Below are 27,378 nucleotides of genomic sequence, written 5' to 3'. Positions count from 1 at the left end.
ATATTGATGAGAGAAGAGAAATATTAACTATTCAAATAAACCCTTTCTCACTCTTCAATTAAAGAGTTTTGATGCTCAGATAATAAAAATATTTAAAACCTTAAATGCTTTGGATTATGATATATTAATTTATTATTTAATAATTAATAAAGAAAGTTCGAGAAGGAAAAGATTTTATTGAGTATTAGATGTGTTTTCGTAAGTCAATTATATTTATATTTGATTTTAATCTGTTTTTGTCTTTCTACGGAACAGTTCCCTATAAAATCATGTGTTTGCTTTGTTTTCTTCTTTGGTGCAATTCTGCATCCAAAGTGGTGTTGTAAAAAAGAAAAGAATAGATCACGTTCACGTTCTTCTTCCTTGTCTGTTACATATTCTAGGGGAACAACAACATGAATGCCACCAGTGTTATTTCATACTCTTGTAATTCATATTTACTTAGTTTTTAGCTGAATTTATTTTAGAAAAATAATCATATGCTTTTATTAAGTTTTATTTTATTTTGAACAGTACAATTAACCCAATCTGGTGTTGTTGAGAGACTAAATATCTCTCAGAGAGGATACTACCATTATTATTATTATTATTATTATTATTATTATAATAGTTAATATTATTATGTTTTTATTCAGAAATTAACATTTGTGGGTTATTGTGGGTCACTTTATTTTTGTTAGTACTTTCTAATCCATTGTTTATCTTACCCACATTATTTGATTATTGTTGATACTACCCTAATTAGACTATCTCATGGTATGTAGTCTCAAGGCATGTCTATAGAGATTCATCGGTTCTTAATGACCTAATATCTTAGTTTAAGTGATTGAAACTATTAGTAGACTTGGGGCTCATTGAATCTACCCTAACATATTGCACCACATTAAAGACAAGTTTTACCTCTCCGGATACAAAGCATTTCATCACGCATCTTAGTAGATTATGGACATCTTTACCTTTGGCTCTAGTCGACCTCACACATAATCAGTAGATTATGGGCGCCAACCCTTAGTTTTACTCGATCTCACATACAATTAGTAGATTAAACATATATTTCTAACTCTACATGACCTCACATCACATACCTAAAAATACAAGCACATAAATATTCAATAATATTTCAATTTTATGTCGGTAGAAATTAAAAAACGTCCAAAAATTATGGTTGATTTTTGTTTGAGTGACAATCTAGTTGCTTGACTGAAATTGGCTGAATTGATTATATTTCTATTGGGTTGTTTTTGCTTAAGTGAAAACACACTTTTTGCTTGGATTATTTTTTTCAAAACATTTTTTTTTAAACGAAAATTGCATTGCCTTGAATCACATTATCATCAACACACTTTTGCTTAAGTGGAAATCGCACTGCTTAGAACATTTTAACACCATTATACTTTTTTTTTTAGTGAAAATTGACTCGAGTCAAACTTTCACATGAAGCAAACTTTCATATTTTTTCACCTAATACACGAGTTTCCCACCCTCATATCATAATAAACAACAAAACATTATCTTATACATCCAAAATAGTATAGAAACAAAATTTTAAACAAACATAACACAATATAATTACTACAAAGATATGTGAAATGTTAACTTTCTTAACTTAGTTGGTTTCTCTTTTCTCAATTAGCAATGTTATAACTTAAATCTTAGATCCCATTTATTAAAGAAATCTTGGAGAACATTACAATAAGAACAAAATCCAATTATAAAAATTCTCAAAAAGTAATTTAGAGAAATTTATAGAAAAAAATACACGTATACTTATTCATTCATAAATTTGATCCAGTAGAGTTTTTCCTTTTTTTTAGCTTTTTATTCTTTCTTTTATATCTAAAAACTAATAAAGTTTCAATCTATTTGTTTTGTCTTATAGAGAATTTCAAGGAGAAAAGAATTTGGGAAGACTATTGTACTGAGAAGCTAAATAATAATATAATATCTTTATAATATATTATATATTTTTTCATCCTTTACAACAGCAACAAAAAGTTATAAACAATGTAATTAGTTTTTATGAAAAACAATTTCTCTTTTTATTCCATAATCTTTTTTGTCAACTATCTTTTAATCAGTAACGATTTAAATAGTTTTGACTTAAAACCTGCTAATAACTATTATCTTTGAATTCTTCAAATTTTTTATCTTAACAAAATAATAATGCAATTTTATTCTTTATTGTGGACTTTCGTTAAGGTAAGTAATGGTTCTTATATGTCTGCTGGCGGCATATTTTTTATTTATTTATTTTGATGGCGAATATCCCCTTATATAGGTATGCTATTAAGTATATTCCCTTTAGAATTCACCTCTCTTATAATAACAATAAATTTAAAAGATATAATAAAAGAAATAAGTAGAGTAATAAATTAAATTGCATTAATTAATTTTTAATTAATGTTAATTAATCTATTTCAGGACAGAATCGTGTGATATAGTACCTAATAAACTCTGGAATGTCAAGTTGCATTTAGATTGTCTACATAATCAATTATTCATAACTAGTTATACAAAATATATTTTTAAAGTTTAATTTTTGTGGCCATAGATGTAATTAACGGTGATGATCACTGCTACAGAGGATCAAACACCAAATTCAGATTTCACTTTTCTCGTTTTATAGTCCTCTCTGTGGACCTTGGACGTGTGTCATCGTCACGCTGGATGAATATATAGTCCATCAATATTATTAATTGATTCTTAATTATTTATGTGGAATAGTAATTATTTAAAAATAATTTTCTTTTTTTAGTTTTTATCTATTTATTACTTTTTGAGATAATTATGTTCCAAACACAGTCCAACATCAAATAGCTCGAGGTTAGAAAAGGAAATAGGAAAAAGGGTAGTTGAGAAACTGAGCCACATGCATGGCTGATCGCAGTAAGCATAATAATAATAATTAATTAATAATAATAATAATGATAATAATAAAAAAATGTTGGTCTTGGTAGCTGTTGTAACCATGATTTTATCGTGTGTTCCTCGAATTTGCAATTCAGTGGCCTCACTAGTTTCAAATACAGAGTCAATTTTGTGAAATAGAGAGGCTCTGAATTTTGGTCCACCACCCACCACACCCTTCTTCTCATCTCCGCCAGGTAAAACTATTTCAATTCTACTCGAATTCAATTCAACGTTTTCAGCTAAAAATTAAAAAACTGCAGTCAATGTTTTGTTTTCCCTCATTGTTTCTTCTTGACTGAATATAATATTTTGTGACTTTGACGTTCGTCTCACCAAGCAAAGATTTGTTGACGGCTTCTTTTGGTTAAATTCTGAAACTTTCTGGTTTCTATGGTGTTCGATTTCTAATTTGTGAGGTAAGGTACTGTTGCGCTTCAGAAATGGCTTCCGGAACTGTGCCAACTTCGTTTTCCTCCCTCAAGACATGGGATTCCAATCTGGGGTTTGCAAAAAGCATTGATTTTGTGAGAGTTTCCGATTTGAAGAGTATGAAATCTTCGAGGAAAAAGGTATCGATTATCAGGAACTCCAATCCTGGCCAGGATATTGTTGAACTTCAACCCGCATCCCCAGGAAGTCCTCTTTTGGGTATGAATGCTTTCTTAGCTTCACATATATTGCTCTATTCTGTTTACTGTTTAAAGCTTTGATTGTTTTTTTCGTCCATCAATTTTCAATTTTCAGTTCCTAAATGTTGTCTCCAAGACTATTTGGGTGTTTGTGCTTAACTACGAGAAAATATTTTGGTTCATTGAAACGGTTCAAAATTTGGTTTTTGCTCAATAAAAATATCATTTTTAGTTCCTACAATTTATCAAAAGTAATGCTATTCTGGTGTCTCGTTAGAGACGCAAAACACATATTTCTGTTAAGATCTGGATAGAGTAAAAACATATTTTTCCCTTGTATTATTTTATTTTCAGTTCACCTGATCCTTGCATAATATTTTGATCGTAGTTCCTAGGCAGAAGTATTGTGAATCATTACACAAAACTGTCAGGAGAAAAACAAGCACAGTGATGGTTGGTAACGTGGCTCTTGGTAGCGAGCATCCTATAAGAGTTCAGACCATGACTACGACAGATACTAAGGATATTGCTGGAACAGTTGAACAGGTTATACAACCGTTACTTCTGTTTTGCACTAATAACTCTTGCTTCTTGCCAATTTACACTGTTATGCCTATCTATTTTTCTCAATATAACTGCCTAATGGATGGAGTAGTTATGTTGATTTATCTGTTATGGGCAGGTTATGAGAATAGCAGATAAAGGAGCTGATATTGTACGGATAACAGTTCAAGGGAAGAAAGAAGCTGATGCATGCTTTGAGATTAAAAACACCCTTGTACAGAAAAAGTAAGCTTAAATTATAGTTATTATAAAGGACATGGTTGATGCTGTAAGCATATATTATTTATGTATTCATCTGGATCCTTATCGATCTTTGTCCAGCTACAACATACCGTTGGTGGCAGATATTCATTTTGCTCCTACTGTTGCTTTACGGGTAGCTGAATGCTTTGATAAGATTCGTGTAAACCCTGGAAATTTTGGTATGCACTTCTTTTATTTTATTTTCTTAATTTTTTTTTCTGAGTGTTGGCTTTCATTCTGAATCCAAGATGTTGATCTTCTCCAGCTGATAGACGAGCTCAATTTGAACAATTAGAGTACACAGAAGACGACTATCAGAAAGAACTTGAGCATATTGAGAAGGTTTGGCCAATCATCTGTTGATTTTATATCTCAAATTTTAGTGAAGAGCATGCATTGTGTTAATTTATCAGTACTTCTCTGTTATACACTCATACATGTATGTCTCCTTAGTCTTTTTACTGAAGATGTGGGAATAATATGTTTCATGTAAGTGTGTTTAAAAAATCACCGAGTATACAGGAAATGGATTTGGAATACTATATCATTCTGTTCCAAGATTCTTCTTTACCCTTTATTTCCCAGAAAAAAAAGAGTATAGGACTTTACTGAAGTTGAACAAAAGTCTAAACAAAAGATTTCCAGAAATGTCTGTCTTTTGTATTTTCTTCTGGATGCATGGATACTGGAAAATCTATTTTATTATTTTCAATTCCTGTTAGAATTAATTACTAATACTGTGACTGAGTATGAACTTATTAACCTATTTAAGCTTTAAAAAATGCTAGGTTTTCACACCATTGGTTGAGAAATGTAAGAAATATGGAAGAGCAATGCGCATTGGGACAAACCATGGCAGTCTTTCCGATCGTATAATGAGCTACTATGGAGATTCTCCTAGGGGGATGGTAAGCAGTCCTTCCCCCTCTTATCTGCATTTTTTGTGTATTCATGTGTGTCCCTCAGAATTGTCGTTCTTACTAAGTCATGATTGGACAGGTGGAATCTGCTTTTGAATTTGCAAGGATATGCCGAAAGTTGGACTTCCACAATTTTGTTTTTTCTATGAAAGCAAGCAACCCGGTTATCATGGTTCAGGCATACCGCTTACTTGTAGCTGAAATGTATGTTCAAGGCTGGGATTATCCATTACATTTGGGAGTTACTGAAGCTGGAGAAGGTGAAGATGGGAGGATGAAGTCTGCAATTGGCATTGGAACTCTTCTTCAGGTATGCACGTGATTGACTGCATTATTTAATAAAAAATGTATTTTTCCATCTGTGTATTCATTACTGACTTACTGTGTATGTTGACAATATGCTGTACATTAGGATGGATTGGGTGATACAATTAGGGTTTCTCTCACAGAACCACCAGAGGAGGAGATAGATCCTTGCAGAAAGTTGGCAAATCTTGGAATGAGAGCTTCTCAACTCCAGAAGGGGGTGGTATGATTCAAAATAACACTTCAATAAGACGTGGCTAAACTTTCTAAATTTTGGTATCCTCGAATACTAAGAACTTACCTTTGATAACATTACTTTCATCAGGAACCTTATGAAGAAAAGAACAGGCGTTATTTTGACTTCCAGCGCCGATCTGGTCAATTGCCCGTGCAAAAAGAGGTTATATTATAAACTATAAAAATACTTGAAACCATATGCAAAAACAGGAACATTGTATTTATATTTTCCTTCCTTCTTCTAGCACTACCCTTACATTTATTACTGAAATCTCCGTCTTCATACAGGGTGAGGAGGTGGATTACAGAGGTGTCCTGCACCGTGATGGTTCTGTTCTCATGTCAGTCTCCTTGGATCAGTTAAAGGTAACATTTTAATAACTCTTCCCTTGTTTTGTCTTCTGTTTGTCTGACTGGATTTCTCTACGAATCTGTTTATGTGTGTCACATTTCCATTACCTTTATTTTCTAATTTATTTGGAGGTGGATAGTTATTAGTGTCATTCTGAAAACTTTTCCCTCCCTGATTTTTACAGAAGCCAGAGCTCCTCTACAAGTCTCTTGCTGCCAAACTCATTGTTGGCATGCCATTTAAGGTTTTTTTTACTCTCTTTTAATGGATGAATGTGTTGTTGATTTAAACAAGTAGTTTTTCACATAGTATGCCTTATATGTCCAGGATCTGGCAACAGTAGATTCAATTCTATTACGGGAACTTCCTCCAGTAGATGATGCTGAGGCTGTAAGAACCTCCACTGTGGCAACCAAGTCTAAATAAAAGCATTTACTTGATCTACTTCATTTTCCTTCAAACTATTTTGGCTTTGTCAATAGTTGTAACGATTGGATTTTTGTTTCCTGTTTGTGATTTTGGATACTGTGATCAGCGACTAGCTCTCAAGAGACTCGTAGATATTAGCATGGGGGTTATAACTCCTTTGTCGGAGCAGCTAACAAAGCCATTACCCAATGCCATGGTTCTAGTAAACCTGAAGGAACTATCTACAGGAGCTCATAAACTTTTGCCACAAGGTGCTGTTCATTATCTGAGACCAATTTCCCTTACTTTTAGATTCCAAATTAATTACATGGACCTCCCTTCAGTTTAACGACATGTATCGGACCTTGTTTTGAAAATAATGTAGAGCTCCCTTACTTTTGAATTTTAACATAAAAGCTAAAGGGGGGATCTACACCGTTTTTACTCTGATTATCTGATGACATCTTTTCCTAGTCCACTTGAAATTCACGTATGATCTTATATTAATTGGTAATCTCTCAGGGACACGCGTGGTTGTGTCAGTAAGAGGTGATGAGTCTTTTGAAGAACTGGACATTCTTAAAGGTGCTGATGTTACTATGATTCTCCACAACCTGCCTTACACAGAAGACAAAGTTAGTAGACTGCATGCAGCTAGGCGGTGAGAAAATTATGCATGACTATTTTTTGCAGCAATCTGGCATTCTGAATCCAATTCGTATAACTGATTGACCTTGCTTTCCGAGTTTAACTGATAAACACTAAATAGTAAAATCATAATTGATTGGTGACAAAATTTATCCGAGCTGCTTGTATATACGATTCCATTCCATAAAATTAATCTTCATTGCTTCTTTGATTTTCTAATCGCGATTCCTCTGCATTGGTGTCAGGTTATTTGAGTTTCTGTCCAACAATTCTCTAAACTTCCCTGTTATTCACCACATTCAGTTTCCAAATGGCACTCACAGGTAATTTTTAAAGTTATAGTAATATGCAAAAAAAAAAAGTAGTTCTCATGAATCCTAATCACTACTTCTTGTAGAGATGACTTGGTAATTGGTGCTGGTTCCGATGCTGGAGCCCTTCTGGTTGATGGGCTTGGAGACGGGCTTCTTCTGGAAGCCACAGACAAGGAATTTGAATTTATTAGAAACACTTCTTTCAATTTGTTGCAAGGCTGCCGAATGAGAAATACAAAGACAGTAAGTAGATCAAGCGCAGACAAGACATAGATTGACTATGAAAACGAAATATGTTATTTATTGATATGCATGATATGAACTTGCAGGAGTATGTCTCATGTCCATCCTGTGGCAGAACATTGTTTGATCTTCAAGAAATAAGTGCTGAAATTCGGGAGAAGACTTCACATCTCCCCGGGGTTTCGGTAATCACCTTATGCTTTCCTCTCTACATCATGCTCCTACCTCCCAATTGCAATAGTGCAAACTAATTTCATCTGAACAAAATGGGAAATGCCTTTGATTTGATATGTTTACTTTCTCCTGCATCAGATTGCAATCATGGGATGCATTGTAAATGGACCCGGCGAGATGGCTGATGCAGACTTTGGGTATGTGGGAGGCACTCCTGGGAAGATCGATCTCTATGTTGGAAAGGTAACATTCTACATGCCCAGATTACTAAAGCTTATAAACATGAAAAAGAAAACTCAACCTGTTTTCAATTTTCTATGCATACTGAATGGATTTTGACATAATGTTCAATGAATTATTACAATTACAGACAGTGGTGAAGCGTGGAATTCAAATGGAGCATGCAACCAATGCCTTGATCGATCTAATAAAAGAGCATGGACGTTGGGTGGATCCTCCTGTAGAGGAGTAAAAGAGAGTTCAATTTTGAGATTGGCATTCAAGATTATTGTAAGATAATTATTCTGAAAGCTTAAGTTGCAGAGCATAGTTTGAAATTCTTCTACCAAATAATATATCTATCTTGGGACCGGGGAAATCGACAGTTACATCATGTATACGGACAATACAGTGTTTCTTTGCCCCCATCAATAATACAAGTAATAAAACTTGCAATGGAATATTCCAATTTGTCCCTATTAGGCTATTAACATGTTTTTCATATCCATCATGGGGACTCTATTTCTTTTGAATCCATCAATTTGACTTTTCAACCAAATCAATTAAGTTAGTCAAAACTGATTTCATTAGTTGGTTTGTTGAATGAGTAAACAATTTTTTTTTGTACCACATAGTCCAAGTATAAATATTGTAAAGACTTTCAAAGACTTTTGATACTTTTATTTAATAACAAGTTATAAAATACTAAATTTATAATTATATTTGCTATGAGTTTTAATGGCGTAATTTTTTATAGAAAAAATATAAATTAAATTCCTGTTTTATTTGAAACCTAAATCAAATTAGTTTTATTTTTTTATAAAAAAGACTATTCATCCCAAAAGCATCGTTATAAACTATGAGATTCTACTTAGGTTTACACTTCAAAGCTCAAATCAAATTAGTTGTAATTGGTCCACCTTTCAAAAATAATATTAAACTTAAAACTATATCAATAACCTAATTTAATTTTAAAAAATATAAAAATTTATACATTTTATACTTTTGTAACATTATATCTTTTTTTATATATATTTTTTCACTTGTTTTGGGTAAGGACACTTTTGTGCCTTAAAATAAGTGAATAAATTCAAAAAGTGATAGCTAAATTTAGTTTATGTTGAATGTTTAATTTAATAAATTATGTGTTTAAGTTATGTATGAGTTTTATAAATTAGTTTTAGTTTTATAAAAAGATTATAGTTGTGTTAAAAAGGAGGATAGGGAATATTTCTGTTACGAGATGTAGAAAGTATAAATAGCTGGACTTTTAGTGCTACTGGGCTTTGAGATAAGAGAGGGGTGTGAGTAGAAAATGATGCAATTGCCATTTTAAGCTTTCTTTTATTTACTAAAAAACACTACATTAGCCACCTCCTTCCTTCTTTCATTCTTCTTCAACCTTCACTCTTTTTGCTCCATAACATTTCCTACCCTTCCTATTTCCTTTTTTGTTTTTCACATTACAAAACACTAAAATGAACTCCATCTTGAGTGTTGTATTAAGTAAATTCATGTTATACCCCATTTCTTCAAATTTTCATCATTATCTCTCTAGATTCTATAGCTACGTGCATGGTTAGGTTTTGTAAGAAAGTAGGATAATCTTGGGTTAGAGCTAAGATTTGAGATTTTTAGTTTATATCATTTTAATATTCAAGGTGATTAAGGAGTTCATTGAGTGTTCTTGACTTCTTCTTTTCAATCTTTAGTTCCGTAGACTATAGGAAAAGTAAGATAAGGAAAAAGTTATTTTGTTATAAAATTTAGTTAAGGTTTATGTGACTTTTGTGAGTTGTAAATTAATGTAAAATCCTTACGTGAATTAAAATTTGTATTTTTGATTAACTGTTATGGATTGATATGTTGAGTTATTTCTTTGTGGCACTTAAAAATTATTTGTAAACTTGACTACATTTTAAATCTTTATGTGCAATGTGTATTAAAAGAAATTATAAAAATATGTATTTTAGGAAGAAGAGATTGAACTTTTACATTTAATATATTTTTTTATGAATTTCAAAATTTTAATGGATTAAGATTTTACTATCATATTTGCTAAAATTGGAAGTTTGATTGTGAGTTTCGAAGTTATTTCAGTGTTTCTAATGGATAAATATAATATAATATTTTGATAATAGTTTTGGTACGATTTTTAAAGTAAAGTGAGGCATTTTTTTTATAGGATATGGTTTAATTTTGAGTAATGCATATATGTATAAAGTTGATATTTGATTCAACTTTGCTAAATTGATTATATATATATATATATATATATATATATTCGCTTCAGCAAAATGAAGTTCGTCCAGGTCATATATACACTATGGTAAAATTACCTCAATATTGAAGCTCATCACTAAAGCAAATTATTTTTAATCAAGTAAGGATTTTTTTTAAGCTTCACCTTGTCATTTGACTTCAAAGGCATGTTTTAATCCATTAAAACCTTTTTCTTTTTTTAATTTTAATATTCTTTACGAAAATTATTTTCTAATTTGATAAAATATTTTCTTTAATTTTAATCCATTCAAAAGCAAATTATTTTCTAATTTAACACACAAAAAACTATTTTTCTTGTGTGAAATTAAAAAAATAATCCTTAGTAAAAATTAATATTTAATGCATTAAAATTATTGCTTTTCTTTATTATCTGATAAAAAAAATTGAAAAATTAACACGCAAAAACTTATTTCAAGTTCTTTCATACCCATTAAATAGTGTATTATTTATCACTGTATTATATAAAAATTGGTTACATAAAAAATATCACATGCCAAAATCAAATAATTTTTTTTCCTTTTAAAGTTTTTACGATTACTTTATTTTTCAATATATATATACCCAATACCTAAATAAAAAAAATTATAATACATCAATTAATGAAAACCATGAGCAGTAGTTGATTCTATAGTTCGATAATAATTATCCAAATTACTCACAACTCAGTCTTAATTGTCAAGTCACCTTAATAATAGGACACACTTAAGGAAGAACGTGAACTCAACAATTAAGATAAAGTAATCATTTTATTGAGTCTATAAATACCTTAATTCTCTTAAGAAGTAGATTTATCTTATTATTCATTTACTCATATACAAAATTATTTGCATACAAAATCATTTGTATTCTTACTGAGTTGAATGTCCGAAAATCTTTTGTAAGTGTATCACCACTCGACGGAACAATTTGGAGAGTCTTACAATATTCACATACACCTCGGAAGAAGGACATCTCATCCTCAGTGAGAACATTTGACGTCTACTTTTCGTGATAAAACTTCAATCTTCAAAGCAGACAATACTCGAATGTGGTTATTGATGGATGTCATCTTAAGAAACTTGAGGTCAAAACATTGACACCGTTTTTTTTAAGACGAAACAAAATTCTAAAGATGAACTCTTCACTTAGCCCTCGACAGGGGGCTCGCTCTAGTAATAATTTCACACCGCTTAAGAGTTAAGATCAAGAAAAGTAAATACATCTTCTTTCCTTAATCCACCAAGATGCCTTTTAACATAAAATTGTGACGGAACTCTAAAATCAAAATGAACAATATCTCAAGTGCAGGTATTCACCCTAGTCAACACAAAATATTTTTTCATAATTATTAGTTATTATAATATTTTTGTAATTTTTTCCTTTGGGTCATTAACCTGTATATTTCACAATTTATATGATAAAATATTGTTAGAAAAAAAATATGAAACATGATTAATTTAAATTTTTAAAAAAAGTATAAATCAGAATCTTTATTACAAGTAGCAACAAGAGAAAACGAAATGTGCAAAATGAAAATGATGATGATGGTTTAGGAAAATAGATGAAAGCAAATTAAAAGAATCTAGAAATGATGTATAGCATATGAATAAAAGAAGCATAATAGGAAGAATTTGTTCAGAGAATTTCTCTCCTTACGGCGTATGCATACTGAGAGCGTCGCATATTCTGCTTCCGCATCTTGTACACCATTCCCGCCATTATTATCACGCTCACCGCCACGATTACTCCCACCACTAATCCTGCTTTCTTGAACCAATTCAATCCTCCTCTTGAAGAATTTTCTGCTCTATCATCCTCGTCGGCGTTGCTACTTTCCGCCTGAGAGCTTCCCGGCGAAGGCGACGGTGAACCTAGAGGAGAGCTGGCGGGGGCAGGATTTGGAGCGTGAACAGACGGTGACGGAGATGGAGAGGGAGACGGTGTGTCGGAGAGAGCGAGGTGCAGTGAAAGAGAGAGGAAGAAGAGAGAAAGCGGAAATAATTTTGCATTTGCCATTGATTAATTATTTGTAAGAAAAAAGGAATAAAAAGAAGAGAGAAAATGTTGATATGAAAATTGCATATATAGAAAACTGGTTGAAGAGAGAAATTGATTCACAGTAGAATATAGTGAAATATAGTATTTAGTACTAATGAGAATATTTGAAAAATACTTGTTAAAGAATTATCAAATGAAAAATATTTAAAAAAATATATACATATACTTAGTAGTATATTAACAATATTTATTAATATTAATATTTGGTGTGTGCATATAAGAAAAACCTTCGTCTCTCGGGTCTCCCAAACGTCAAGTTGATTTGAGTGGCAAAATTAAAAGAAGGGATTCTCTGGATTCACTTTTTTATATTATTAAATTATTGTATATAAAATAGCTTATTATCTAAACTATTCATATTAAATCTTTTTAATTAAATAAATGATAACAATAAAGTGATTAGATAAAATTTATTTGTATGTATATTTAAACTAACTGTAATAAGAACTTTGACGAACATTAATAAAATGTAGCATAAATTTAAATAAATGAAAGTTTATGAAAACTTTTGTATTTAACATATTTGATAGGAACGATGTCTCAACATTTAAAATTTTTGCATATAGTGTTTGTGGACAATTTATTCCTGCACCATATCACTTTTAATCTACACCCTATTATTTTCTAAAATTTTCAAAATTATCTTTATTCAGATTTTCAAATTGGGAATAGTAAATATAATTTAAAACTAATAAAATAGATGCTGGATAAAAAATTTCAAACACAAAATTAAAAATGCATTATAGTCCGAAATTTAAAAATGTGTTTTGAAAATTTAAATCCATAATATTTCAAAAAAAAGGGTTTAGAAGTAATTTTTATTCTCACTCTTTTTTATTTAAGATTATTTTCTATTTTGAAAAGAGATTTTTGTCATTTCAAATGACAGATTCGTGTATGTTAGAATTGATATGGTGGAGGGAGAATTTGCCTGGTAGGAAATGGGCCGCATGGAAACCAAAAGAAAGGCCCAGTCTCTCCAGATAAAACAGTGATAAACAGGAGACAATTTCTCTTTCCACCATATTACATGCACCCAATCTACTGTTTAAAATGATAAAAATGTCCTTTTCTAAATAACGAAAATAACTTTATTTAAAAAAAATGTAAAATAAAATTTACTTTCAAAATTTTTTATCTGAAAATATTCTGGATTTTAATTTTCGGAGTACAGTTTTGAATTCTATAAATTTTTATCCAAAATACATTTTAAATTTTGTGTTCCAAATTTCTTCTGGAATGTATTTTTATTTTTATTTTTTAATTATATTTACTATTTCGGATTTTCAAATTTAAAATAAAAATAATTTTAGAAATTTTGAAAATTTATAAGTTTCATGTTAGAATTGATATAATCTAGGAAGAAATTGTCTAAACAGGAATGTGTTAATTATATGGACTCCTCATACTATATTATTTTATAATTATATCTATTTCAGATTTTTATATAAATATATTGTGGAAGATTACTTTTTCTTTACAGTATTAGTTTTATTGAATAAAGGAAATACAAAATTAAATTGCTAAAATTAAGTATAGTGTAACATGTCTGAAAATTCAATAAATTTATTATGAACTTTTTTTATACATGACTTTTAACACTTATCATTTGTGTTGTTTTTCGTTCTTAAGAGTATGGTTCTTTATCTTCATATATCTTCTTCAACTTTGATTGTTGTCTCTCTTTCTGTATTTTTTTAACTTTAATTTAATATCATTTCTTTATGATAAGACAATGTTAATAGGAGTATTTACAATAATCATTTGTATAACTTCTACATGTATCTTTCTAAAATTAAATACTTAATAATAATACAATATTTCCTTTAATGTGGTTTTTATTTTTCATAAAAAATATTTTATTAATATAATTATTTGAAATAATAAGGTGACTGATACAAATATATACGTTCTCAAATAGAAATAATGATGTGACAAAAAAATTCATATTGATTAGATATTAGATATAGAGATGAGAATAGAAATAAATTTTTTCATAGTCAAACTCATTCTGTCTTATCCAGTTATCATTCCAATTTCTGACTATTTCTCATCATCAAAAAATGACAGTGAACTCATTGTGTATGTATCTCTCTATTAATATTTCTCTTAACTCATAAATCTCTCAAAAGATAAAGGTTCTTAATACTAATGTGTTGTTGAAATAATACTCAATAAATTAAAAAAAATACAAAATATGATTAGAGAAAATAATTTATGCATTATTGATTTGCTAACAGAGATGGAGCTAGAAAGTAATTACATATCATAATATCTTGTATTTCTAAGCATAAATATTGATCAATTATAATAATATCTTCAAAAAAAATCGAAATAACTGAATATAAAAAAAATTAAATAAAAAATATCCATGTTATTATTATTTTAGACTCAGTTTCAACTTGGCACGGATACACCACACCCTTCATTTTTATTCTGGATATCAACTATTTTTTCTAATTTATCCTTCTCATTCAACCCTTTGGCATGACACCGTTTATTTACCTTCTCTTTTACTTTCCTCTCTCAAATCAGTCACGAGTCACCCAAAAATGGGATAAGTGTCGCCACCATGATATATTTAACGGATGATTTAGAATTTTGTTAAGATTTCCAAAAAAAAAAACTAAAATATCAACTAAAAACCTTTTCAAGGAGTCGAATGGAAAAATAAATTATTCACAAACCAATAAACCAACATTTCAGTACCTAATAGGTATTTTACTCTCCTATTAACAAAAATTACTTTCTGTAAAGTACTTAGATGTGTTGTTACGCATTTGACACTTGACAAATGAACCTATCCTATTTTATATATAAAAGTAATGCATATAGAAGAAATATTTAAGGGAAAAAATCTGGAGGCCCACCAGCTAATTAATTTTCAATTATCAGTCATCAATATTGCTGATTAGCCTATATACAGCCTCTGCACTACACCCATGAGCTTATATAATCCTCATTTCTGGGACTACATGGCCTTGTGCAAGGGACGTGTGAGCTGTGAGGTTCCCATGCGTATATTTATCATTTTTCCTTCAACATTATATTGATGATACAGAGAAGAAAACCAGAGGCAATCAAGTAGGTCTACGATACATGCAACTTTTTTACTATCATGAATGCGGAGAAAAACAGAAAAATTTAGCGGGGAATTTATTGAAGTCTCTCAACCCAAAAATTCCCCCAGTTGTAAAAATTGAAGATAATAGTAATACATATGTTGCCTTGCAATTGTGCCCTTTCTGAATCTAAAGCCCCCCCCATCCGTCCCCACAATTTTATTGGCCAGGGTGAGAAGAAGTAGCTGATATTTCACCCTCAGTCACTATGTCATCATAAATCTGATTTTTTTTGTTTTCTAAATAAAAATGTTACTTAACTCTTCATAATTCATCCTTCACGTCACTATTGCTACTCTGGCTCTCTGTGGCATCGGAGCTCGCCTTGGCGCCAGAGCTCTCGGATTGAGTTGTTGAGGTTGGTTTCTGGAGCTTGAATGTGATTGATGCATGTTTCTTGAGGAACTTGTAGAAGGCTACCACAGTACGATCTGTATCAACAGTAATCTGCAAATGCAGTGAACCAATTACATATTTTTTAATTACCCAATGATAAAAGCATATGCATAAGCATATTTAGTATAGCTAAATTTGACTTAATATTCACTTACAGGGTCAAAACTCTTGTTTCCTGCTGGGAAGAAGAGAAGAGTGGGGAATCCATCGGGCTGCGAAGTGAAAAAAGATCAATAATGAAAATTAAATTCTCGTATCTTTCATTACTCATTAAAGATGGATTCATTGAAGAAATAGAGTATTCGGATTGAAAACCCAAAACCTAGCAAGAGTTAGCACTAAATAACGTTTCTATTGATAATTAGCAATAGCATGTAACAAATACTTGCAATTAAAACCTGGGCTTACCTTGGCCCTGGGGTGCTCATTTGTTGTTCCATCCATCTTGGCTATTACAAGAGACTCGATACTACGAAGATGTTTTGCAAGCTTGTCATATATTGGCTCCAGTGATTGGCAATGGCCACACCAGGGAGCATAAATCTGAGTCCATCAAGCATTAAATTAACATGATGAAGGTGCAGATGCAAATATAACTCGAAAAGTTTAGGGTTAAAATTTCACCTCAAGGAGAACATCCTTTGACTCATCCAAGACAATTTCATCAAAATTATTCCCAACTACTATTTTCACATCACCATCATTCTGTTACCAAGTTAGGAAACACGTTAGAAATTAATAGGACATAATTGATGGTCGGAAAATAAAATAACATACTTTTTCAGGAATTGGATCTGACTTGTGAAATGGTTTTAGCTTGTCATCGAGAAAATCTTCTCCAAATGCCTGTGAAAAATGGAGATTAAAAATTTAGTCAAAATTATTGCTATCAAACCTGATGAAGTATTGATAAAAGCATTCATGCACACTTCCTAGCATGTTAGCAATTGAACATAAACCTATGCAAAAAAAGTACCTTAATTCTGTCAGCAGTCACCTCTCCGTCAAGCAGAAATTTTCTTCCATCATCATTCCCAGTGTATGCAAGTACCTGTATTGAAAATTCCACTGGTTAATTAAATATACTAACAAATTATTTAAAGGATGTAATTGTTGATGTCATGATTTTCATGGCTCATCATTTAAATAAAATTAAAACAGTGAAGAAGAAATAATTACTTTTGGAGCATTAAATATACTTCCCAATGATTTAAAGGATGTAAAAGGTTAATGTCATGATTTTCATGGCTTATCATTTAAATAAAATTAAAACAGGGAAGAAGAAATAATTACTTTTGGAGCATCCCCACTGATACCAAAGTATTCTGAAACAGGCTTTCCAACATCTTCATTATCCAGGTCCACATATACAAATATCAACTGCAACATAATAGCAATAAAGTTAAATCATTTGTAAGAAAATCGAAGTACACTTTAGGGGCTAGAGCTAAAACAATGATATGTGAAATTTTTATCAGTAAAATATAGAAAGTAAATTTTATTATTTCCTGTATATAAAATGAGGGAGAGAGGGCTATCAGTAAAATGTAGCAAGATCAGAATGAAAAAACAAATTTCATATATCATTAGGGGCAAGTCCAATACTCTGATGATTTTAAAACGAGATGGATATTTGAAGATACAAGGATATGAAGGTTAAAAGGTGTTTAGCTTAGAAACAATTCTGCACAGCACTCTCTTTTGTACTCGTCTTGATATAAAGCTAATCAAAGCAGAACTTGCTTTCAGAATACGAGCAACTGCCACGCCTGTATGATTTTAAACCTACTTCGTACCTAGTTACCAACTTTTTAACTTCAGCAAACAAAAATTACATCCACCACTAAACTAAATCCCATGCCATCTTAACTATATCTCAGAAATCCTTCCTCCCAATCTACTCTCATTACCCACTAAGGAGTGCCCTGCCCCAGAATTGGCATGAAAGAAGATGAATTCCATTTCAATTTGCATTGTTCTCGTTCTGAAATAAAAGACATGCAAATTTGTCCAGAGAAAGAATGACATAACAGTAATAATTAGTAGCCTGTAAAAATTATACCTTTCCATTGAAAGATTTTGCTGCTTCTTGAAATACTGGGAGGAACTTCTCGGAATCATTTGAAGTTGCAAACAGCAACAACTAAAATTGTGGTTTCAAACACAGAGCAACGTTATCAACAATATTTTTCTTAAGAGATTACAATATAATAACATGAATGTCTGTAAATACCTACCTGTTTCTTGATTGAATTTTCGAAGACTGCTGGGGCACTTTCTCTTGTAAAAATTGTTACCAAAGGAAGCTTGTTGGAAAAGACAAAGTCCGCTATTGCAGACTTCTCAAATTTGCCATCTGCTTAGACATAGTGAAAATACATCAGTTTACAAGGAAAGAAAAATGGCAATAGGAAACAAAGACTAAGAATAAGAAATTAAACAAACCAAAGTGCTTAAGTTTTTCTTCCTCCTTCTTGACGAGGATCAAAGCTGGGCGCTTAACATCGGGGTCAATATGGAAAAGCTTTGCGACGTCGGAATTCACAGTCTGATAAAAATTGACATCATCCTCAATTCTTGAAGCGGAAGCAAGCTCCTCACTCTCAGGACCCTGCACATTATGCATCACAGGAAAATGAAGCATAACGACCAACAATTTCATTTGTCAAATAAAAAAAATCAACAATTTCATACATTCCAACTATACAGCTCAAGGCTTTGATTTAATCCAGAGAATCAAATCAACAATTGCAGAAGACCTTAATATTCCAAAATCGCCAGCTGCATGTGTGTCTGGTGAGTGTTTACAAAATTAATTTTAGATCAAATCGACTCCGAACTGATGTCCTTTATATTTGAATGTTTTATTCTAAAAGCATGTTAATAGCAAGTATAAATCTCTAGATCCAATGAGATGCATCTAAAATTACTTTAAGTCAAAATCAATTCTGGACCAGAACTAACTCCTAAAGTACAACCAAAATTGAACATTGAGTCAAGTCAACGTGACTCTATATTTATCAACCAGAATCAAACCATGCACGAAGAAATCTGAGCACTTACAACTAAAGAGTTGAGGAAGCCCAAAACAACTTTAGTTTCATTGGTCAAAATACGTTGAGCGTCCTCCAATGTAGTCAAGTTGTATATACCAGGTCCAATCTTCTTCTTAATCCACGTCACTATAGCCTCCCTGCATTCCAATCAAGTTCAAACAGAAAACAAAAAACGAGTCAGATCCAATCAAATCAAGAGTTGTGAGAGCGAGAAAGAGGGAGACTTACTTGGTCCTTTGGCCATTATAAGGCTTGTGAATGCCATCAACGAAGAAGTAGATAGTGGGAAAACCCTGCACATCGTACTGCTGCCCCAATTCATTCTCCTCCGTGGCATCGACCTTCGCCAAAATGACATCTTCGCCCTTGAGCTCGGTGGCGGCGGCGGCGTACTCCGGCGCGAGGGCCTGGCAGTGGCCGCACCACGGCGCGTAAAATTCGACCATGACGAAGCGGTTGTTCTTGACGACGTCGCTGAAATTCTTGTCCTTCAAAACGGCGACGTCCTTCTCGTCAACCTCAGGCAGCTTATAGGCCTCGGAGTCGTCGTCGAAGTCGCCGTAATTGGCGTCATCAGCGAAGTCGTGGTGGTGGTGATCCGGCGCGGAGGTCTCGTCTTCGAGGAAGCTGAGGTCTTCATTGTCGTCGTCCACGGGGGCGGGGCTGGCGCAGAGGGTGGAAGAGAAGGAGGAGAAGAGGAGGAGAGTGGCGAGGGAGAGGAGGAGGAGGATTCGCATTGTGAGAGTGAAGGGAAGAATGGAAGAAACTGAGATTGAGATTGCGATTGCAGAGAAAGAAAGAGAGATCTGTGTTAACAACACTCACACTCTATGACTATGTTCTCTGTGACTTCGTTGACTTTCAACTCAACTGCGAGCCTAAACAAACTCAAATCAATTCTCTTTCTACCCAAAAATAACGCTCATGCATTTTTTGCTGCAAAATTGTTGAAACTATTATATCGAATATTGGGTTTTTAATTACTAGTAATTGATCATTCAAAACTTACACATAATTTTTGTCCTTTTTTCGGTTATATAAGAGAATAAATTATTCTTTGTAGTAACAAAACAACAAACTAAAAACAAAAGATAATATCATCATACATCCGACACAATATTAATATCAATAATATTATGATCAAATATATAATCTAGTTCCTTGTTGTTTTCAACATTATATTTACTTTGTAATAATTACAAATGAATAATAAGTCAATAAGGATAACAATAAAAGTTGTGCAACAACAACAAAAATGGTTTCTAAATGTGTACATGGCGAGGCTCATTTATTATTGAAAGAGCTCACTCCCAAGAGTCACGGCACCAATCTCATCGTTGAATTGAGAATACATGGGAGCAATTTCTCTTTGAATCCGCTCCAGCTCTAGCACAATTTGCGCCATTGATGGTCTTCTAAAAGTAACATCCACACATAGCAATGCCAACATCAATATTTGTCTAGCACCATTCTTTTCTTGGTATCCCAGTGTTATGTCAACAAATTTGTCCAAGTCAACACTATTTTTTGCCTTCAAATTGATAAATGTTGGGATAAGTAAGCTTAATTTGGAAAATCCAAGAATATGGAAGCATTAAGCATGTATGGATATACCTGAAATACTATATTTTCATCTGGGTGTAACATGTTTTTGTTATGTGCTTCACTGCCACTTATCAACTCTAGTAAGAAGACCCCGAAACTGTATACATCACTCTTCTCCGAATAGTTTTGTGGAATGTTCAACCTTTGTTCATGGCAAATTAAAAAGTCCATTTAGTTTAAATCAAGAAGGAAAGTTAAAATGGTTTAGATTCCATCAGAGAGTAAGTTGTAGCATACTCTGGGTCAAGAAAACAGTCTACATTTGAAGACGAGCCTGCCCGATCAACTTGTGCTTGCAATTTGCAGAATCCATAATCAGAAACCTTGGCAGTATAATTTTCATCTAACAGAACATTGCTAGTTCTAAAGTTTGTGTGAACCAAAGGAGGAACCAAACTGTGAAGATGTTCCACTCCTGTTACAAAGTAAGATTGAATTGAGTATTTTGAACTACAAAAGAAAAAAAAAGATGATAAAAACCATAGCCAAAATTGGTTTACCTTTGGATGCGCCTAAAGCAATAGACAACCTTCGCCACAAGTTTAACCTTCCAACAGGTAAACCTTCACTGTCTGCATATTGCATAACCACATGCATGAAGCATAAAATATACAACTCAAGGTGCAACAAATCTCACGTAAACACAAAGGGGAAGTTTACCATATAGGTGACTCCCTACATTGCTGTTAGGGAGATATTCATATACAAGTAATTGTTGATGGTTATCTTCATAATAGCCTATGAGCTTGACAAGATGGATGTGGTGAATATGAGCTATCTGTTTCACCTGCTATCCGTTGAAAGAAATCAAAATACTAGGTAAAGGCTTTCTAAACCTTCATATATGGCAATATTGGAGCTAAGAGGCCAGTTTCATACATATATCAGAACAAAAGAGGAGAGATTTAATTTACATATATATTACCTCGACAACGAAATCTGGTGTCAGAGCAAATAGACGCCTTTTTATAGCCACAATAGAACCATCTTGAAGCAAGCCCTTGTATACAACACCAAATCCACCTTCACCAATGATATTATTATGACTGAAATTTCGTGTAGCTTGTTCCAGTTCCAAAATTGTTAACTGCCTTGTGTTTTGTGGAGAGAAAGCAGTAACATGCTGCGTGTTGACTCTTCCCATCTCAACTGCAAAAAATAATGTCATATAATTGTAACAAATTGAATCATAGCACTGATTAGTTGATTATGCCAATTCATTAAAAGGCTAAAATGAACTAACCAGTGGGAGATGGCATAGAAGAAGCAACCTCAGATGTTTGCCTCATAGATTTTTTAACACGCATCAAGCAGATATAGACAGTAACCACAATTACAAGGACAACTAAGGCAGCAATAGCGCTGCCAATTATGGCAGAACTCCTTCTTCCACCTGGTTTTCTATCTCGCGGTTCTGGAAGAGGTGTAAGTGTTGGAATGTCATTATTCCCATCTATCTTTCCTGTCACTCCACCTGTTTCTCAAGTGGAGAGCTTTGCTTACAATTCTTATGATTGAGCTGAATTTTCCAAGGAAAACATTTGAAGTGAAAAGTGAAATTTTGTATATCTAGTCAAAAGAGGACGTGGAGGTTTAATATCCCACCCAAAACCTTAGGTTATAAAAATTGAAGAACAAGTATGGATAACAAATTCCTCCTATATACTCATCAATTAAATTCTGGAGTGAATCTCAATGTTTTACTCAGTTTTGACAAGCTACTCTCAAATATTCAGAGAGACGAGAGAAGGAGCTTACAGAGAATTTGAGAAAAAAGCACCTGGATCTTTTAGTTTATAGCAGTCAAGACAAGGCCATTGCATTTGACATGGATATTTCACAATGCTGCATCCTAATTGCTGTGGACCTCCAAGCGAACCTTTGAAAGTGATCAAAGCCTCAGCTGCAGTCATCAAATGTATAATTCAGTAACTGCAATAACTAGCTAAATCATTGGCTCTCCCCCACATTCTATGTCCCCTTAAACTTATGATGTCTGACACGATGACCAATTTGTTCTCCCATGAGAAAAATGAAGCATTGATGAAAAGTTAATGAATTAGTCTAATTCTGGTCACTCTACCAAACCCACTAGGCTAGTGTTATAGGATTTGGGTCGTATGTACAAGATCATAAGTTATAATGTTGTTGTTGTTGTCACTTCGCAATAATAATAAGAAAAAAAGCACTCTGTCCAACTCATTATGTAGCAGCTACATTCATAACGTGCAAATAGAAATACCAAGCAGCACTTGGAATTCAGTGAACTAAGAACAAAATTCATGGCAAATTTACCCTTTTTCTTTCTGAGGTCCCCTAAAACTTTTTGATACAGAAAACATTTTCAAGAACATGATGTAAAAACAAAAACAAGAAGAGCTTACCGTATAATTTGTAGGTTGATCTGTTGGGAAATAAAAGTTGAATCAGTATGAGTAGGGGCAGCCTTAGCCCCCATAGCAATCGCATTGTAAACATGCATCACCCAAGGAAGTCCTTATGAATTCTCAGTTTTCTGCTCCTTGATTTGAGAAGCAAAAACGTCAAACTCGCCTCTGAGACCTTCCTAGCCCACCCGTACACAGTTTCAACATACAGTCATTAAATAATAAGAAGAAAATCTCATCCCCATAAGTTCATCAAGAAACATAGTAAAGTATGCACATATTCAAGAGGCGAAAACAAATGAGAAACATGAGTAACTATCAGTAAAATTCCGCTGAAAAACTAGCATAAAATAATGGAGATACCACAAGTAAACCAAGATCCAAAGTGACAAAGGAAGTGGATTAGTTAACCAGAAATAGCACGGGGGACAAAGTTCACGAGTAAAAAGTGAACATACCAAGAAGTGTAATGAACTGCCATAATGGGAATAGATTATAGACACAGCAAACTGATTTATATAGCGGTCAAAATTGAGAAAAAAAAAATTCACACTTTGCATGCTTCTAGAGTAAGTTACATGTTTACCAAGGAAATCTGGAAGTAGTAGAAATAATTGTAAAAGTGATTGAAAAGGGAAGGTTAGTGTAAGACTCTAGTCTAAGCATTAGCTTTCCAAAAATCCAAGCAGTGGTCTTGGTTGACTATAAGTATACTATCCAGCTAAGAAAGGCCACAAGAAAAGCTGGAAAACGCTTTAAACAGGTTGTCTTCATTCAAATGGACAGGTGGAATTGCTGCTTTCTATTGAACGTTGTTACGCCCATAAATTTCCACAGCAGGGAAATGGAGTTCCAAATCCCAAAATATTCCCAAGGAATCTCAAAACCTGGACTAAGAGCCAAGAGTTTTCCAAGCACTTGTGAAACAAGAAAGTATTTTCAACTACCCAAACCCCATTTATCTGTATACCAAACTGATTTTCAGAATTATTTTCCAGGCACATCCCCAATTACCTGCAAGGAATTGAAAATGTATTCACTGATTCAGCAAAGTGTAAACAGTTTTACAAAAGCAAAATCAGGATCTTATTTTGTTTTATAACAGAAGAACAGTATTGTTCATACTACAAAGTGCAATGAGAGGAGAACAATGTTGTGAGTGTGGACCATGGTAAAAGCATAAAGTGGTGATTCTCAGGAAGGTAAACTACAAAAGCCAAAAACATGATCTTTGTCAGGAAAAGCTCGTGGAATTTTAGATCTATAGAAAGAGATGAGGCTAAAGCAAGTACAGTACAACTAGAAAGTGGCAAATTGTGATGATAATTCAGGTTGGGTCTAGAACTGATTTGAGAGATATAATCCCAAGAAAAAGAAAAGGTCACCGTTTACAGGACTCATTGCATAACAGAAACAGTAAGAGGAGACAAACAAACAGGGAGAGAATCTGTTCATCAATGCTGTACAGGCTCTTCTAGTGTTGCAGAGGACCTAATCCTAATAGCTGTTTTCTGTTTTTTTTTCTTTTTATTTTGTTTATAGTACCTTTTTTTATATATTTGGCCATAATGTAAAATGCTTATTTCTAAGATCTACATATCCCACAGAAGACCATATTGACTTCTTTGCTTACGCATTATCATTGGAGAAAATTAGAAAAAAAGAGTTCCCACTTCCCAGATAGCAGCCACTACAATTGGTGCAGACAATCTCATTCATATATGGTTCTCTCACCCAAATCATTATATCCACCCTGAATGGTGACTTGTGGAGACTGAGAACTTTGAATTTCTATCTTGTTTCACGTGTCCTTGGGAAGTGTCCACAAACTAGTAAACCTTAGGTTGTAGCTTAAATAGTTAAGATGGATAGCAACTTAAGGAAAAAAAGGAAATGCAATGTTTCCACTTTCCTTAACTTGGTTTTGGTGTGAGTGTTGTTTATTAAGTTGAGAGTGAAGGTGTGGTGTGTCCAATAGCATGGGAGTAGGTGTGCATGGTGAGAAGTGTTGTGATGGTTGAGTAGAAAGGATGGGGACAGAAGATGGAGAGGAACATCCTTGATCCTAGAACGAAAGGACCATGGGACTTTTGTCTGAATGGAGTTGTCTGTTGCATGATGGTGACTGAAGGTGTTTGTGGGGACCGTGAGTGAAATTGTTGAGCTGCAGAATAGAAAGATCACATGAGAAGAAGGGGCTTCAATGCAATGCTGGATTGGCCATTAGCAGGGGAACTCACATGCTCAAAAACACTTTTGCCTTTAATGGTCAAAAACATTATTCTATTCTCTTCTCTAAATTTATTATGACTTTACCAACTTACATGGAACAAACATCCCATCATATAACAAAACATTTAGACAAATTCTCCCATCTCCATATCTTTTCTCCTGCATCTCCATATCTCTCCCAGTAATTCCATACTTTTTTTCTAATTTGGCAAGTCATCAACGTGTTCATAGTTGGGATAAGTTTTGCAGATAATTATATTTTTGCTTCTTTTTTATGTCACAAACACCAACAAGATAAAAATAAGTACAAAATTAAAAAAATAAAAATAAAATCCTGAAACATTGAATACAACATAAATTATCTCTCTATTATCTCAAACACACTCAAATAATAAAGCTACTCTATTAAACTATAGGAATCAATAAAAATGGAACTTCTACAAATTTATCTAAATTTATTTTACTTATATTTTGTCCTTATCCAAGTCGAGATTCCTTTTTATGGCAGTTTCTTCCTATACCTCTACATTTTTCTTCCTGCACTCCCACAATTTTATAAATCTTGAAACTGACCTTCATCTTTTATTTGAAATCGGGATCTGGGAGTGTGCTACAGATTGATCAATTCAGAAGTGAATCGTGTTGCTTTCCAGATGAGGGGGTGTTCCGGAAGTAAAGTTTGCATAAAGTGTTGATTTCCAGATTGCTGAATTCGAAAGCCTAATTTCTATTACGGATTGGTGGATCTGAAATGATTTTTTTCAATTCAATTATGAATTTCTGAATTTGGAATGCATAGTTTGAATTACGAATTTGTGGATCTAGAATTGGTTTTTTAGTTATGGATGTTCTGCATTTTTTTTATTTTGGATTAACACTGTCATTCATGTACTACCAGAAGCACCAATCTGGAAGGTTAACGGACGCGCGACAATCCAAAACTTTACCGGATTTCATAATCCGAAATGCAAAAAAATAAATGTACAGTTTTTATATAGGGACACTTTTGTCTTTGCACAACAATATGGGGGTGCAGGAAGAAATTTCCCCTTTTTATTTATAAGATGTGATCTCAGAATCGGTCCAACGGCCCAAATTATTACAGAAGTCTAAGAATGTTAAGGGTAGTTTCGTTTTCATCTTAGATCCACAGGACCATTATAACCGAAAAGCATTTCACATAATTGTTCATTAAGAACACTTTAATTAAAATGTGCTCAGTTACCACAATTATAATAAAATATGTTTATAACCCTTCAAAGATTGGGTCGACTAATATCTGTAAAGGATGAAGATTTTCATGAATCATCTCAACTCTTATCTACTCAATACACTGATCAGATATTTTTATTAAAATATTTTATATTCTTATTAATTTAATTATTGTTTTACACGAATCACAAGTAACTCAAATTGATGGACGTGTGATTGAATAATACAATTGTACTGTATTCTGTTTTTTCTTAAAACCAGACTCCACTGTCCTAAATCAGTTAAATAACCGATTTAAAGAAATCATAAAATCCGTACGAAGAATCAGTCGTTAAAAAAGTAAAAATAAATGATAAATCAGATAATCGATTTAATTAAAAAATATTTAATGATACATTGTTTTAACTTTTTTTCAAAATAAAAATCAACTTAAATTTTTTATTATTTGTTAGTAATAAATATTGATAGGTATTATTGAAATTTAATTTAGGTATAATAACATTTTACTTTAACTTTTATATTATTTTAAATATTAAATACTTATAAATTTATGTTTTTAACGAGTGAATATTAATATTTACAACTTTATTTATATTAATTCTTTTATGCTCTGGTGTATTTTAAGTTTTGATGGATACACATAACTAAAATTCAGTTATATGTTTTTATAAAATAATCCCCTTATTCTTTTTCTAACAGTTAATCATCTTAATTTATCTTGTCGCACTGTTTTATTAGAGTACAATTAGTATTATATCACGATGCCAGAATACCATCATAAGAGACTGAACTTTATTTCCTCCTAAATGCATAAAGATGAATAAAAGTGAGTGCTAAAAAAATGCAATAAAATACCATGATATAGATTTTTCTTTTAACCC

The 27,378-nt window shown here is 32.5% G+C and overlaps 4 protein-coding genes across 7 annotated transcripts; 1 reads left to right on the top strand and 3 right to left on the bottom strand.

Annotated features, from left to right (window-relative positions):
• The first annotated feature begins 2,811 nt into the window (after nucleotides 1-2,811).
• Nucleotides 2,812-8,628, top strand: LOC137835735 (4-hydroxy-3-methylbut-2-en-1-yl diphosphate synthase (ferredoxin), chloroplastic). Its single transcript, XM_068644369.1, has 20 exons — nucleotides 2,812-3,104; nucleotides 3,332-3,558; nucleotides 3,928-4,085; nucleotides 4,222-4,328; nucleotides 4,425-4,525; nucleotides 4,612-4,688; nucleotides 5,135-5,254; nucleotides 5,346-5,576; nucleotides 5,679-5,795; nucleotides 5,898-5,972; nucleotides 6,098-6,175; nucleotides 6,346-6,405; nucleotides 6,489-6,551; nucleotides 6,697-6,841; nucleotides 7,092-7,230; nucleotides 7,463-7,540; nucleotides 7,615-7,774; nucleotides 7,861-7,959; nucleotides 8,087-8,191; nucleotides 8,319-8,628. Exons 2-20 carry the CDS (start codon nucleotides 3,351-3,353, stop codon nucleotides 8,418-8,420), a joined length of 2,223 nt encoding a protein of 740 aa, XP_068500470.1. The 5' UTR covers nucleotides 2,812-3,104; nucleotides 3,332-3,350; the 3' UTR covers nucleotides 8,421-8,628.
• Nucleotides 8,629-12,064: 3,436 nt separating this feature from the next.
• LOC137834415 (uncharacterized) lies at nucleotides 12,065-12,445 on the bottom strand. The gene has a single exon (XM_068642471.1). The coding sequence runs from the start codon at nucleotides 12,443-12,445 to the stop codon at nucleotides 12,065-12,067; it is 381 nt and encodes a 126-aa protein (XP_068498572.1).
• Nucleotides 12,446-15,572: 3,127 nt separating this feature from the next.
• LOC137835732 (protein disulfide isomerase-like 1-4) lies at nucleotides 15,573-20,070 on the bottom strand. Its single transcript, XM_068644363.1, has 12 exons — nucleotides 19,290-20,070; nucleotides 19,069-19,198; nucleotides 18,451-18,616; nucleotides 18,243-18,361; nucleotides 18,068-18,148; nucleotides 17,299-17,385; nucleotides 16,982-17,056; nucleotides 16,783-16,851; nucleotides 16,630-16,710; nucleotides 16,414-16,548; nucleotides 16,161-16,217; nucleotides 15,573-16,056 (listed from the first exon to the last, which is right to left on the bottom strand). Exons 1-12 carry the CDS (start codon nucleotides 19,796-19,798, stop codon nucleotides 15,874-15,876), a joined length of 1,692 nt encoding a protein of 563 aa, XP_068500464.1. The 5' UTR covers nucleotides 19,799-20,070; the 3' UTR covers nucleotides 15,573-15,873.
• A 98-nt stretch (nucleotides 20,071-20,168) lies between these two features.
• Nucleotides 20,169-24,519, bottom strand: LOC137835734 (probable serine/threonine-protein kinase PBL28). Of its 4 annotated transcripts, none has more exons than XM_068644366.1 (10): nucleotides 23,512-23,642; nucleotides 23,051-23,228; nucleotides 22,447-22,569; nucleotides 21,910-22,140; nucleotides 21,592-21,815; nucleotides 21,327-21,456; nucleotides 21,167-21,238; nucleotides 20,904-21,081; nucleotides 20,676-20,808; nucleotides 20,169-20,592 (listed from the first exon to the last, which is right to left on the bottom strand). In XM_068644366.1, the coding sequence occupies exons 2-10, from the start codon at nucleotides 23,142-23,144 to the stop codon at nucleotides 20,353-20,355; spliced, it is 1,425 nt and encodes a 474-aa protein (XP_068500467.1). In that variant the 5' UTR covers nucleotides 23,145-23,228; nucleotides 23,512-23,642; the 3' UTR covers nucleotides 20,169-20,352. The 4 variants fall into 4 exon arrangements, with proteins under 4 accessions (XP_068500467.1, XP_068500468.1, XP_068500469.1 ...); XM_068644367.1 differs by having other exon boundaries at nucleotides 23,051-23,232; nucleotides 23,512-23,574; XM_068644368.1 differs by having other exon boundaries at nucleotides 21,327-21,453; nucleotides 23,051-24,519.
• Nucleotides 24,520-27,378: the final 2,859 nt, after the last annotated feature.

This window comes from Phaseolus vulgaris, chromosome 5, assembly GCF_000499845.2.
Source record: "Phaseolus vulgaris cultivar G19833 chromosome 5, P. vulgaris v2.0, whole genome shotgun sequence".
Taxonomy (NCBI): domain Eukaryota; kingdom Viridiplantae; phylum Streptophyta; class Magnoliopsida; order Fabales; family Fabaceae; genus Phaseolus; species Phaseolus vulgaris.
The sequence above is the reverse complement of the archived record's forward strand: the minus strand, read 5'-3'. Positions and strand labels throughout refer to the sequence as shown.

Excerpts from the sequence above, each read along its gene's own strand:
- LOC137835735 (XM_068644369.1), top strand. The coding sequence starts at position 3,351 with ATGGCTTCCGGAACTGTGCCAACTTCGTTTTCCTCCCTCAAGACATGG. Across the intron at positions 5,255-5,345 it reads GAGATTCTCCTAGGGGGATG|GTGGAATCTGCTTTTGAATT; the intron begins GTAAGCAGTCCT and ends ATGATTGGACAG. Across the intron at positions 7,231-7,462 it reads AGACTGCATGCAGCTAGGCG|GTTATTTGAGTTTCTGTCCA; the intron begins GTGAGAAAATTA and ends CATTGGTGTCAG.
- LOC137834415 (XM_068642471.1), bottom strand. The coding sequence starts at position 12,445 with ATGGCAAATGCAAAATTATTTCCGCTTTCTCTCTTCTTCCTCTCTCTT.
- LOC137835732 (XM_068644363.1), bottom strand. The coding sequence starts at position 19,798 with ATGCGAATCCTCCTCCTCCTCTCCCTCGCCACTCTCCTCCTCTTCTCC. Across the intron at positions 18,617-19,068 it reads GCTTCCTCAACTCTTTAGTT|GGTCCTGAGAGTGAGGAGCT; the intron begins GTAAGTGCTCAG and ends CATAATGTGCAG. Across the intron at positions 16,218-16,413 it reads ATGAGCACCCCAGGGCCAAG|CCCGATGGATTCCCCACTCT; the intron begins GTAAGCCCAGGT and ends TTCACTTCGCAG.
- LOC137835734 (XM_068644365.1), bottom strand. The coding sequence starts at position 23,144 with ATGTTTACAATGCGATTGCTATGGGGGCTAAGGCTGCCCCTACTCATA. Across the intron at positions 21,816-21,909 it reads TTCTATGCCATCTCCCACTG|TTGAGATGGGAAGAGTCAAC; the intron begins GTTAGTTCATTT and ends TATTTTTTGCAG. Across the intron at positions 21,082-21,166 it reads TGCTTTAGGCGCATCCAAAG|GAGTGGAACATCTTCACAGT; the intron begins GTAAACCAATTT and ends ACTTTGTAACAG.